This window comes from Falco punctatus (assembly GCF_963210335.1).
Source record: "Falco punctatus genome assembly, chromosome: Z".
Classification (NCBI taxonomy): Eukaryota; Metazoa; Chordata; class Aves; order Falconiformes; family Falconidae; genus Falco; species Falco punctatus.
The window spans coordinates 37,601,891-37,614,432 of NC_137586.1; the positions used below are offsets into that span (position 1 = coordinate 37,601,891).

At 37.9% G+C, this 12,542-nt stretch overlaps 1 protein-coding gene across 3 annotated transcripts in view; it reads left to right on the forward strand.

The window, feature by feature from the left end:
- The window catches only part of FOCAD (focadhesin), a 126,989-nt gene that overhangs the window by 46,360 nt on the left and 68,087 nt on the right, over positions 1 to 12,542 (forward strand). For all 3 annotated transcript variants that reach the window (XM_080372894.1, XM_080372895.1, XM_080372896.1), the window contains 4 exons: positions 7,777 to 7,881; positions 8,288 to 8,389; positions 8,894 to 9,024; positions 10,592 to 10,718. In XM_080372894.1, coding sequence (XP_080229020.1) covers positions 7,777 to 7,881; positions 8,288 to 8,389; positions 8,894 to 9,024; positions 10,592 to 10,718 — 465 coding nt within the window. The remainder of the gene's footprint in view (positions 1 to 7,776; positions 7,882 to 8,287; positions 8,390 to 8,893; positions 9,025 to 10,591; positions 10,719 to 12,542) is intronic.

The window sequence follows — 12,542 nt, forward strand, 5'->3', positions numbered from 1 at the left end:
TTTCAAAACAAAACAGGGTCTGAAAGAGAAAATGTGCATTGAGAATCCTATCCTCCTTGTTTTCATGTTTATTTTGACTTCATAAGGGGTTTCACAAACAGGACCTCCCATTTCCACACTGAATGATTTTGTAAGGAATATCTTGTCTCTGCAGTAAATTAGTGGAGTATTTAAAAAACCTTGCTAAGTTTAAAAATAATTACTGTAGTTGATTTTGCAGACACTGTTCTGGTTATACTTTATTTTTGTGTTTTCTTATCCTTTCCATGAGGAGAGCCTACAGAGGACTCCTCCCCCCCAGAGTACATGCATTTGTATGGTGCAAGATTAGTGATAATATTAGGTCTGTGTTTAGCTGAGGCATTTTGGAGTAATGTTCTGAAACACTATGGAAGAAAATCCAAAAATCTTTTTAAAAGTCTGAGGAATGAAGAGTAATACATGGGCTTTTAGGCCGTCTTAAATCAAATCATTGCAAAGGCTGTACTGACACGTGATTTATGAAAGATTTAATACAGTCCTTCTAATCGGATGAATTTTTTTGTTGGGCAAAAACTGTTAGTTATTACACTCTGTGCAACCAGCTGTGCTGTGAGGAGAGGAAAGTAAATCATCTGACTGAGAGGTCACTGGTGAATAGTAGCACAAGATCTGTTACCATTATTAGAGGATTATGAGGCTCTAGAGGACATCCGTTCTTTTATGGCCTTTCAACTGCTGGAATAAAATACTGTGATGGTAAATGACACCCTTATGGGATATCCATCTGAAGATCCATTATTTTGTGTTTTTGGGGGACTGGGAGTGCAGTAAAAAAATAAATAGGTAAAATACATTTTTATTTCAGTAAAAAACATGTTTAAGGATAAGTTGAACTGGATTTGGCGCTCTCAGGTGGTGCCTAATGATATTGTTCTGTGTCTGATTATGTGAGCTTTGGAGAGTAGCTATAGGGAAACAATCATATTATAGTAAGATCTTGTGGACAGATTATTCATGGTTGAAGCTTCTTGGTTAAGATCCTGCTGGAGTACATGAAACTCTTGAAAACTAGAGTACTGAATACTTTCAAAAACCTGCTCATTTCACTGCCTTGCTTACTGGAGAAGTAAATTGGTGCTACGTGCCTTCCAAAATTCAGCCCATTTCACAGAAATGAAACCCGGAACTTTGCAGTGACATTTGTTTCCTGCCTTTTGGTTGGCTTTTTGTGGGGGATCTGGAATGATCTCTTAGTTTTAAAATTAACTCAGAAGAACACAACAGCATAGGCATGCAAGCAAAGGAAGTGTGGTGGGAATATGTAAAGTGATACCCTGCATTTAGAACTTAAAATGGGGACAGCATATGTTAATATGTATTTGGATTATATTTTTTTGAAATGGGATTTTCTTTTTGAACATGGCTTTACTTATCTTGCTGTTTTCTGGCTGTCTCTTATTCTTTGTTCTGACACAAGGGCTGCATGAGGACAGTTTCTCTTCAGTGAAATGAGAGGAAATGTGAAGGAACAGAAGAGGAAGATTATCTTCCTCCCCTGCTATCTTCCCTTATCTTATGCTTTTGAAGAGTAACTTTCCTGTAGCTTAGAAAAAAGAAATCAGATCACCAAACTGCAGAGAGTGATAACAGTTCTCAGACCTATTTATTAAATAAAGGCACTTGGTCTTGCATTTTTAATCTTACTTTAAAAAGGAAAGTTATTGACATGCCTCTGCATAATTTTTGAAGATGCAAATCAATTTTAAAAAACAAACCCCATAATCTTGAAACGCTTCCAGGTTACTGATGGCAAATGTGACCTAACTGGCACATCTTCAAGGAGCATGGGGGATGCAGATGGCAGTGTTGCCAGGCAGCATGCCATTCCCTCTCTGGAGCTGCTTCCTGCCTAGTGGGAGCTAATGAATTGTTGTATCAGCTTTTTGCCCCTACCCGCACCCCCCCCCCCCCCCCCCCCCCCCCCCGCTTTGCTGTACTAGAACATTTTGGGGTTTTTCTACTCTTAAAAATTCAATTTACAGTTCAAACCAAGTACACTTAAAGAACAATACCTATAGGGAAATAAGTAACTGGTCTTACAGTAGTACGTGCTTCGTCTTTTCCTGTACTGGATGTTAGTGTAGAAGTTACTGTAGAATTTTCATTTAATACCTCTTCAGTGTAGAATAAACTTTGTAACTAGAAAATTAACGTAAAGGACTTGGAATGAACTTCACATCACAGCTGATGAAGACTAGGCCTGAGTAGAGTGGTTAAAGGGTTTGAATGTTTTATAACTAAGGATTAGGAATATAATTTATTATAATATGTATTTGAACATCATTCAGTCTGATTGCCATATGTGTAGTCCAGTGTAGATACAACTGAGGTAAATGCAGGTAGTAGCCTATTGAATAGAGAGCTAGCTTAAGACCAAATGGAGTCGCATTAAGACCCTGCCCCTGGAAAAAGGAAGAGGCGCTATGGGGAGAGATCAGAGGGAAGTTAGGTAAGGAGTTTCATCATTGTAATGACATATCTGACTACGCATTTTTATGTAGCCTTTTTGGCCAGCAGTGGGTAGACTAATGACAGCATTCGTCAGGGATGAGTATGGTTTAAAGAATTAATGAAATCTTATTGTCAGGGTTGAGAGTCTTCCAACCATGCTGCTGCATACAAAACTTTCTGGATAATACTGTTAGAAGGCATTTCTTCCCTGTTCACACATTGTGTCAATAGTTGCATGGAAATTTTATGTATCTCAGTGGAGGAGCATGTGTGACCTTTCTGATAGTTTTGGGACTTAAAATGGTGATGCACGTTGCTGTGTATGTTAATTATTTATGTTAGTTAATTACATTAGTTATTGATTGCTCCCCTTCCTCCAGAGGTGTGGAATATCCACTGCTTCCTTGTTGCCCTGCAACTTACCTTGTATCATTCAAACATTTAGGTAAATCAGGTGATGTATTTTTTTCTTAACACTCAAGGTACAACAGGTACCCAGAAATAAAACTGCCTCTATCAAGTCTCCTAGACTCAAGGGGATTTTTTTTTCTTCCTGTATTACTTAGTTTCTGTGCAAGATTTCTTTTCCTGAAAGCTTGATTTAACCCAAACAGGTTCTTGCTTTGAGGTCATTGAATCTTTGGTATGCAAGTCTTCTTTTGGGTTCCATTTCATTTAATCAGGAGGTCAATTTTAGTTTTCTTCCTGTGTACTGATGAACATAATTTTCTCTCGGGCAGTGCTGTTGTCCCTTTGACATGGGTGAAGTGGGGAATATAACTGCATTCTGCATAGGTTAGTCTAAAATCATTACTGTTGGAGAGTGGAAAGGAAAAGTAGAGCAGCAAATTAAATCTCGTGTTATGAGTGAAGGTTTCATTTTTCTGTTTTTCAGTGTTAATGCAGAAATCTTATTACTGAATTTTGACTGGGACCAGAATTGATGTTAATCAAACTCTGCCATGTGCTCATGAGTTTGGAATGACATGCTCCCCCCACCTGCGTTTGTACTTCAAAGAATGTTATGATAGCAAGGACTATTCTTTATGAAGCAGGATTTATAAAATATCAATGAAAACATCAGTGTGCTTATCAGCATTGTTCTCACATCACAGCCAAAACACAGCACTTTACTAGCTACTAAGAAGAAAATTGACTCCATCCCAGCTGAAACCAGTACAAAGTTTTTTACTTGTCATACAAGAGAAAATCTGAGAGAAACTAAGAACAATGAGTTCGTTGCTTCTCGGGGTACGTTGCATTCAGAGTTATCTTATTTCTTGTTAGATTTTAGTCTTTCTTCTGCAGGACTGTTTATTCTGGATGAGTTAATTTTTTAATGAGAGAGAATCAGATTGTAATTTCAGAGCAACTTGCAAAGAACCACCACTGTTCTGGTGTAAGTCGGGTTTACAGCCACTTGAACAGGAGGAGTGTTGCCCATCTCATAACCTACCTTGAATTGTTGCAAAGTTGGTGTGACTTTATACAGCTAATGGTAATTTAGAAACACACCAGAATTATCTCTGCCTACAACTGTCTGGGCTACTTTGGTCTGCTGAGACAAGGTTGTTTGGTTGGCCTGGGAAAGAATTGGTTAATAATGTTGGTTGAGAATGTTTGTGCTGGAGAATATAATGTAAAACCTAATCTCGGTGGCTGACTCTTTCTTGAGGTCCATCAGTTTCACCCTTAGCTGTAAGGTAGTAATAGTGTTTATTATAGATTCAGCTTTTGGGAGTGAAGAAGCAAAACAAAAGACTGTGAAAAACCAAAGCTAGCAGTATACTTCAGGTCAGAAGCTAAATTTGTCACTTAGAGCTTTGCATATTCAGATGAGCTATTCTCACTGCCACCTTCAATGCTGATCTATGCTATAAGATATGCGCAGTTAGATAAACAAATAACCTCCACTTAATTATCTCTGAAATTCTGAAAGTTGATTGACATATTTTATTACACATTGGCTTTTGAAACCTACAGTTGAAGCCTCGATTCCTATAGAAGCATCTATACAGATTTCCAGTTGTCTGTTTGCATAAATCTAACAGTCTTGTGGTATATGTAAGGCAGGATGCTTAATTAACCCACTTGTAATTTACATTTTCTATGTAAAAAAATAAGTAATTCATCTAATGGAAGAAGTCTTGCTCATACAGCTTTTATTTAGAAAACTGATCATTATGTGGTATAATTGGAGGATTGAATGTTCTCTTTGAAATATTGGTGCTTCTTAGGAAGTTTTTTAGCTTGACAGATCCTGCATCATCTCTGTCTCTGATACCTTATTTCTATATTGCTCATCTGCCATTCATTTTTTATGTAAGAGGTAATTTAAAGTAAATTAACCTGTACATGTTGTGCTTTCACCCCAGGGGGCAGCTGAGCCCCACACAGCCACTCACTCCCCCCTGCTGGGATGGGGGAGAGAACTGGAAGAGTAAAAGTGAGAAAATATAGAGGAATGAAGCTGGGTTAATTAGCATTGGTAATATACAGCTGTGGGCTGGCTTCAGGGGCTGTGGGTTGGCCGATGTAGGTAAGGTGCAGCTGTGGCTGGTTCTGTTAAGTGATTGAGAGCAAATGGAAAGAGAGCAGCCAAGGAAGAAGCAAGAGAAGAGAGAGCATGCCCTGGATGAGGAGGGGCTAGGAGAAGGCAGTAGAGGGACTGGCATGAAGAGTGTGTTGGTATGAGATGGTAAAACACCTTGCTGGCTAGTTTTGAGAGCGCTGCGACAAGAAAACTAATGGGTTGAGATAAAGACAGTTTAATACGGAAAACAAAAGCTAAGTGCATAAGCAAAGCAAAATAGGGAATTCATTCACCACTTCCCTTGGGCAGGCAGGTGCTCAGCCATCTCCAGGAAAGCAGGGCTCCATCACGTGTAATGGTTACTTGGGAAGACAAACGCCATCGCTCCAAATGTCTCCTCCCTTCCTCCTTCCGCCAGCTTTATATGCTGAGCATGACATCATACAGTATGGAATATCCCTCTGGCCAGTTGGAGCCAGCTGTCCCGCTGTGTCCCCTCACAGCCTCTTGTGTGTGCCCCGCCAACTTGCCAGCAGGGCAGCATGAGAAAGGGAGAAGGCCTTGACACTTCATGAGTGCTGCTCAGCAATAGCTAAAACATCCTTGTGTTGAGGTTTTGGTCACACTGTTGTGGTCACAAATGCAAAACATAAGCCCATACTAGCTACTAAGAAGAAAATTAACTCTATCCCAGCCCAAACCAGTGTCCAGCAAAAGCTGGAAAACTGCCCAATTTATCTTCAGTCCAAAGGTCTGAAAGAAAGGGGATGGAGGGTGCTAGCTAAGAAGATGCTTTTGGTTTGGCATAAACAGGTGGGAAAAGAAGGCACTGTTGAACTGAAAGTGCTCCTGGGTGTGAATGTCTGCATAAATGAGGATTACCTTATATTCTCAGGACATTTTACTGGTTTTGCTTTGAAAGATTGACAGTAAAGCCAGTCCTCTGTTTAGGCAGGTGATGGAGTGATGATTACCTCTACAGATGGTAGACAACAACCTGGGGTGAGAGAGAGGGAGACTAGTCAATTAGGTAAAAATGAGAGGAAGTTCTGGTTTATAAAGGGATTTATTCTATATAGGAATGTCAAGTAGTATTTGGATAACCAGAGAAAATAATGTATTATGGTTAATTCCTTAGGTATTAAATATAGACTCCAGATAAATGTTATTCAGTTTATGGAAGCACAAATTTGGATTGCTTAACTGTAAAGATAGTGATGTGTTGTAGAACAAACTATTTTTTATTTTTGATAATTTGGAGCCAATAATTACAAAGGGAGGTATGTGAAACCTCAGAGCTCTTGGATTTTTATTCATTATTCCTGCTCTGTAGTTTCTGTGGACTGAGGCAGACCTTGGCACAGTGCAGAATTTTATCATCTGAAGACATTGCTCATGTAAAAATGTATGTTGAGGGAATGTTGTAGCAGAATTTCCCATAGCTATGTTTTTGAACCACTATATGTATAAACCGACAATATGTGTTTTTATATATATATATGTATATATATATAGTGGTAGCTTTACCAGGATAAATTTTCAGACATCTAAGATTGTTGAATTACATATTGGATTGAAGATTAAATCCAGTCTTGTCACTGGGTTTGAGAGTTACTCAGTCTCCTAGCTCACCCCAGTATGTATGGGATTTAGTACACGTTTGTTTTTCTGCTTTAAGCCTCCATTCTTGGACTTACTGAAAAGGTTTTCTGAAGTTACAGTAATTTAAGGTTAAAGAGGAAAACTTTTTTAGGGGTGACTCACTACAGAGGTAGACACTAAAAGTGAAATGGAGAACTCTATACCCTGTTTAGCATGTGAGGAAAATAATTTTCTGAAAATTCAGAAATAATTGTGTCTGCTTACTGCTGCTAATTACCAAGTTTTCTAATTAGCTTTTCTGTTCTTGGGAATGACATTGTCTTTTAACACAAGTTTTAGCTGTGGAAGACTAACCCATGTGGCTAAGTGAAAATTGTTACTACTGTATAAAGGCAGAATGTAAACCAGTGCTGTGTAATTACTTTTAAGTACCTATAAAATCAAGTGGGGAAAAAAAGCAAGGCCCTCATGAGTAGATTTAATTTTACAATGTAATGATACGAATGTGCACAAGAAAAAACTGAAGGACCTGCTGGTATGAAAATACTGAAAATCTGATCTAAAGAAAATGGGAATGGAGGTAAATAAATCTCCTTTCCTTCATGGTCACCTCAGGGGCAGCTCTGTGGAAGTTTTGTACCACATATTAAAGAATGCAGTAAATTATATTGTATTATATGACAGGTTTGTGAGATATGATAGTAACATCATCAGAATTCCTCCGTAATGACAGAGCTGATTTGGAATAGTTTCTCCATTGATTTGGTATGCATTTTAATGTACCATTTTCAATCACATGTTCCTTTCAGTGTGCCTGTAATGGAATTTCAAGTAAAAATGAATTTGTTGTGGAAATTAGATTATTGCAGTGGTTACAGCTAAACATGCATAACAGGGTGCTTTCTTAGGATCTTAGAATCATTTAGGTTGGAAAAGACCTTTGAGATCATCAAGTCCAACTGCTAAGATGATAACTTAGAAACAAATTGGAAGTCTTATGAGTTTGCAGACTATTATTTCCTATTAGCAGAAAAAATAATGAAAAAAAGGCAGGAGTTTCTAAGATGTTCTGACAAGGTTACTATCTGATGTAAGATACCAGGTTGGCAGCCTACTTCCAAATTTATTTCCTGGTTTTTTTATTTTAGGTCCCAACTCTGATCCCAGTTCTGATATTTAAATTGGGAAGACCTTTGGAACCTGCACTTTACAGGGATATATTGTATACATTGCCTACACTGGGTGTACACAAGGTCAGAATGAAAAATTTTTAGTAGAACAAAAACTGTATCAATAAGAGGTCATTTATTTGTAAAAAAACTATTTATACTGAGCAATGCATAGCTTGCTTAAAGTAACTGATTTGTAAGCTTCAGCATACCTTTCTGATATTTTGGATGGCATATGATGTTTGCTTTAAAGAATGAAATGTACATCATGCTTTATCTGCACTGTGCCATCATTTTATATCTGACGAAGATGCTCTTGGGTTCGTTATGTACTAAAGTTTTTCAGAAAATTACTTCCAGTTTTTTACCAACATCGCAGTTGGACGGTTATCTGCTGTTGTACATGGTTGTAAAATAATGATTTGTAGGTTAGTCTTTGTTCTTGGACATAAAAAGTAACAATGACATTTGGTTAAAAAATTTGTTTCAGGTTTGTGTAGCTCAGATTCTACGTGCCATATACATGCTGGGGAGCACGCCAAAGCTCAGAGCAATTACTTTGCGGCTGATGACATCCTTATGGGAAAGACAGGTTAGAAAATTCTTGTAGTGTCACTAAGTGTAGTTGAAAAACTTCATTACAACTAACGAAGAGAGGAAATTAATTTTGAAACATTGCTTATACTGGTATCTCATTATCAGGAATATAAAGTAAATGGTGGGTATTGCTTCTGCTTTAGTAAAAAATTTCAATAGTATGTCCTTCATGAAACCTGCTTTTCTTTCCATCAGGTCTCAGATTGCAATTAAGGGAAAAGAATTGTTTGAAGGACAGCTTTCTGATTTTCATAATGTGCAGTAAGAACAAGACCTTTAGATGGCAATAATTTGCTGCTTTGTTTGTGAAGTAGCAACAGAGATTTGGTCTGCAAAAGCCAGAACTCGGTGCAGCATCAGATTCCAATAATGAAGAAAAACAGAGTATGGAATGCAATAAAAGTAGTATTTAGAGGTCATGTAAAAGTGATAGCAATTGAAAATCCTGTCACTAGCTTTTGAAGGTGTGATTATAGCTTTTAAATTACATCTTTTCTAGGATCGAATTTACCCAGAATTGCAGAAGTTCTTGATGATGTCGGATACACCCTCTTTGTCTGTTGACAAGGAGGTTCAGTGGGAAAAGCTGGTTGCTAAAGCTGCTTGTATAAGAGACATATGTAGGCAGAGGTAAGCACAAGCATTATCCATCTTACATCTTTGTAAGGGAAAACAATTTATTTATTTATTTCCAGAAATTCTGTATAATTATTTTTACCTTCTCTGTTATATTAATTGAGAGTAATATTTTTCTGGTTGTATGAGGTACTGACTCGGGCATTGCTAATCTCAACAGCTAGTAAGTTTTGGGGGTTGTATTATAACTGATAGAAAGCATGTATAAATAACATTAAAATTACTTCATCCTGAAACAAAACATTATGAAACAAAAAAATTATGAAAAGAGTGATGAAATATTAGAAGAAACAAGCCATGTCTATCTTTTGATCTATTTGAAGAAAGATAGGGTGCTTTTCTGAAAAGTGTATTTTCTCACATGCAAATTGCTCATCTTTATTCAGATACACTACTGACCACAGAACACAGTTGTACAAGTCTAAGTGGGTGATATATTGATACTGATTCTTTCCAGCTCTAACAATCCATGAATATCAGTACTTGACAATGATTTACAGTTCCCATAAAGACTATTTTAAAACACATTATCACTTCCTGGTTTTATGTGCACAGTAGCATCTTTTCTCTGTCACCTATCTTTTGGTTTCCACTTTTCGCTTTCTTGAAGATCAGTCACAAACAGCTGGGAACATTCATGTATCTTTCCATCATCAACTAAAAAAAAAAAATTATTCTTAAATAAAATATCCTTTGCTTTACTTCATCAACCTTCTTTAATTTTGCCAAACAGCATTTTTCAAGAACATGGCAGGGGGCGGGGGCAGGGAAGTAAAAAGTAAGAGATAAATCTCAGTGCAGCTGTAATATTGTTTTTAGCAGGTAAGTGGTGTAGTTAGAGTTCAGGTGTATCACGTTCTTTGTGCACTTAGAAATTATTTGGAAGAAAGTAAGAGTAAATAGAGAAAGTCTGAATGTTCCATGCATATAAATCACCTAGCCAGGTGCTATTTACCCCAATTTTGTATAGAAACAGTATAAGGAGCTGCTGAATATGTGGTTGACGCCTCCTAAACCACTACCTGATAAAATTGAATGGAAGTGAAAGGACTGGAAAGCAAACAAGCAGCCCATGCAATCACTGAAGGAGGGACAAATGACATTGCAGCAGGAAAAAATTCGGAAAAATATTCCTGTCTGAAATAAGAGGGCCAGAAGACTTTTGCTGCCAGAATCTCCGCAATACACAGTAGTGAGATAGAAGGCTGCAACAAAGAAGCAAAGAAGAGTGTCTGATAGCCCATGTGGATTTTCCTTTTAGGTCACTTCTTGAATGATGTAATCTTTTAGCACTCATAACATCCTTGAACAAAAACTTCCATATCTTAAGCACTTGGTGATCTTTTACTTGGAACTTGATGTCTGCTGATTTAATTCTCCATATCACATAGCCTTTAGAGCTCTCTATCATGTTCTTCCTTGTATCTTTTTTTTTTTCTGGCCCATTTTAGTATGTTCTAGTTGTCACTTAAAACCAATACTCGGTACATTTTTGTGTATATAATAGAACTTGTGTGTATGCATGAATATTGCCTTGTTATCTTCATGTTTTTTTATTCAGACCATACCAGCACGGAGCAGACATGTTGGCTGCGATTTCCCAGGTATTAAATGAATGCACAAAACCTGATCAAGCTGCACCTGCTGCCATAGTGTTACAGGGTCTTCAGGCACTTTGTGAGGCTGAGGTAAGATTAAATTGGTTTGTCCCTGTGTTTCATGTTTTGCTTGTGGATCATGGACTATTTACCTACATGGCCTTTTATTTTTAAGAGTACATTGGATTGTTACAGAATTATTTTTTTTCTGACAAATTTAATTTCTCTCTTCCAACATCAGTTAATTGTTCCTGGAAAATGATATTGTGAACTTCTACAACAAGTCAGCCCTTCAGTGCATGGGTTGGAATTTTAGGTCAACTGTGCAGTTTGTTTCAAAGACATCCTTTCACGGGTTTTTCCTTGAGATTTGCGGAGAACAGCTGTTCAGCACATAATTCTGACTGGCTGAAAAGTACATAACTCGTTCTTTTTTGATAACCTTCTTACTGGCCTGCCCTGCTGGGTCTCATTCTCACAGTGTGCCTGATAGGGAGTGAAATCACTTGTAATGGGGAGGCTTCTGTTTTACTCTAATGCATCCATTACTTACTGATAAAGAGGACAAGTAAGCATTGGAACATACTGCCCAGAGAAGCTGTGCTGTCTCCATTGCTGGAGGTTTTCACACTACTTTTGAATACAACCCTGAGCAACTGGGTCTGATCTCACAGTGACCCTGCTGTAAGCAGGAGCTTGGACTGGAAATATCCTGAGGTCTCTTCCAAACCAAATTGTCCTGTGATCCTATGATACCCTTTCTTTTCACAGTGACGTCCCAGACATGGTGATGCAGGCACAGACATGGTATGAATCACACTATAGACTAGTTGGGGACTATGCAGGCCATCTAAGTTAGTGGACTAATGATAGCCTGCAGGACTGTTTGGTTACCCATTCTCTGCCAAACAACAATTTTACGTCTATCCAGTTCTTCATGTTTTAGAGCAGTGTTTACTGCAGTGAGACAAATCCAATGAAATCCAGCCATTGCCAGATGATACATTTGAAATCATGTCTGCACTTAAAGGACAACATAGTAAATGGTTAGCAGCCAATACACATTAGTATTCAATATAGTTGAAAAGCTTCACACAATGGCTACTTAGAACCAACTTATTCAGGTTAATTACTGTGTTTGCTTTTGATATGGAGTTTGGCTCTTAATGTTGTCGCATAGGCAGGTTCATTACCCAGTGTGCAGTGCCAATTCATATATCGACTTGAGGAACTGAGGTATTTCTATTCTTTCATTCTAGTTTGTGCGAAGTAGGGAGCTAGGTGGTAACCCACAGATGCTTAGCTCCCCAATTGTTAGAACTTTACACTATTTATACAGTTCAGCAAACAAAGACATTGGTTACAAGTTACATAGTTCCTTCATTACTTAGTACTCAGTTTCCTATTTGTAACACAATTCTCTTGCTTCTCATGTTAATTAATTCACATGCTCAGTCTCAACTTCTTTTTGGGTCTGGGGGATCTTCAGTCGATGGCCAATGAGTCAGTGCCAGAATTACCTTTCCCTTGGTTTTCCCTTGCTGAGCTCATTCCTCATGGTGAGCTTCCAGTCAGCTCATCTGTTTTGTGGGGGTGCTTCCCTTTGAAGTGACTGTTTCAGACAAAGGATTTACCAGTGCTTAACAAAGCGCTTAGCGGGACATATAAAATACTCATATCTTGAATTAACCATTAACAACTCATTTGTTTCAATTGTCTTAAAGTCAAACTTCTAACAGTACATTTGATTTTATTAATCATCCCCCATCATTTGATGTCATTGAGGTCACATAGGTTCTTTGAATGCTGGCCTCAGTGTTTACGCAGTGGTTTCCCAGGCTGAACTGTATTTAGACTGCGTGCTGGAAAGAAGCACGAGCTAAGCCTATGACACATGTCACATACTACTATGAA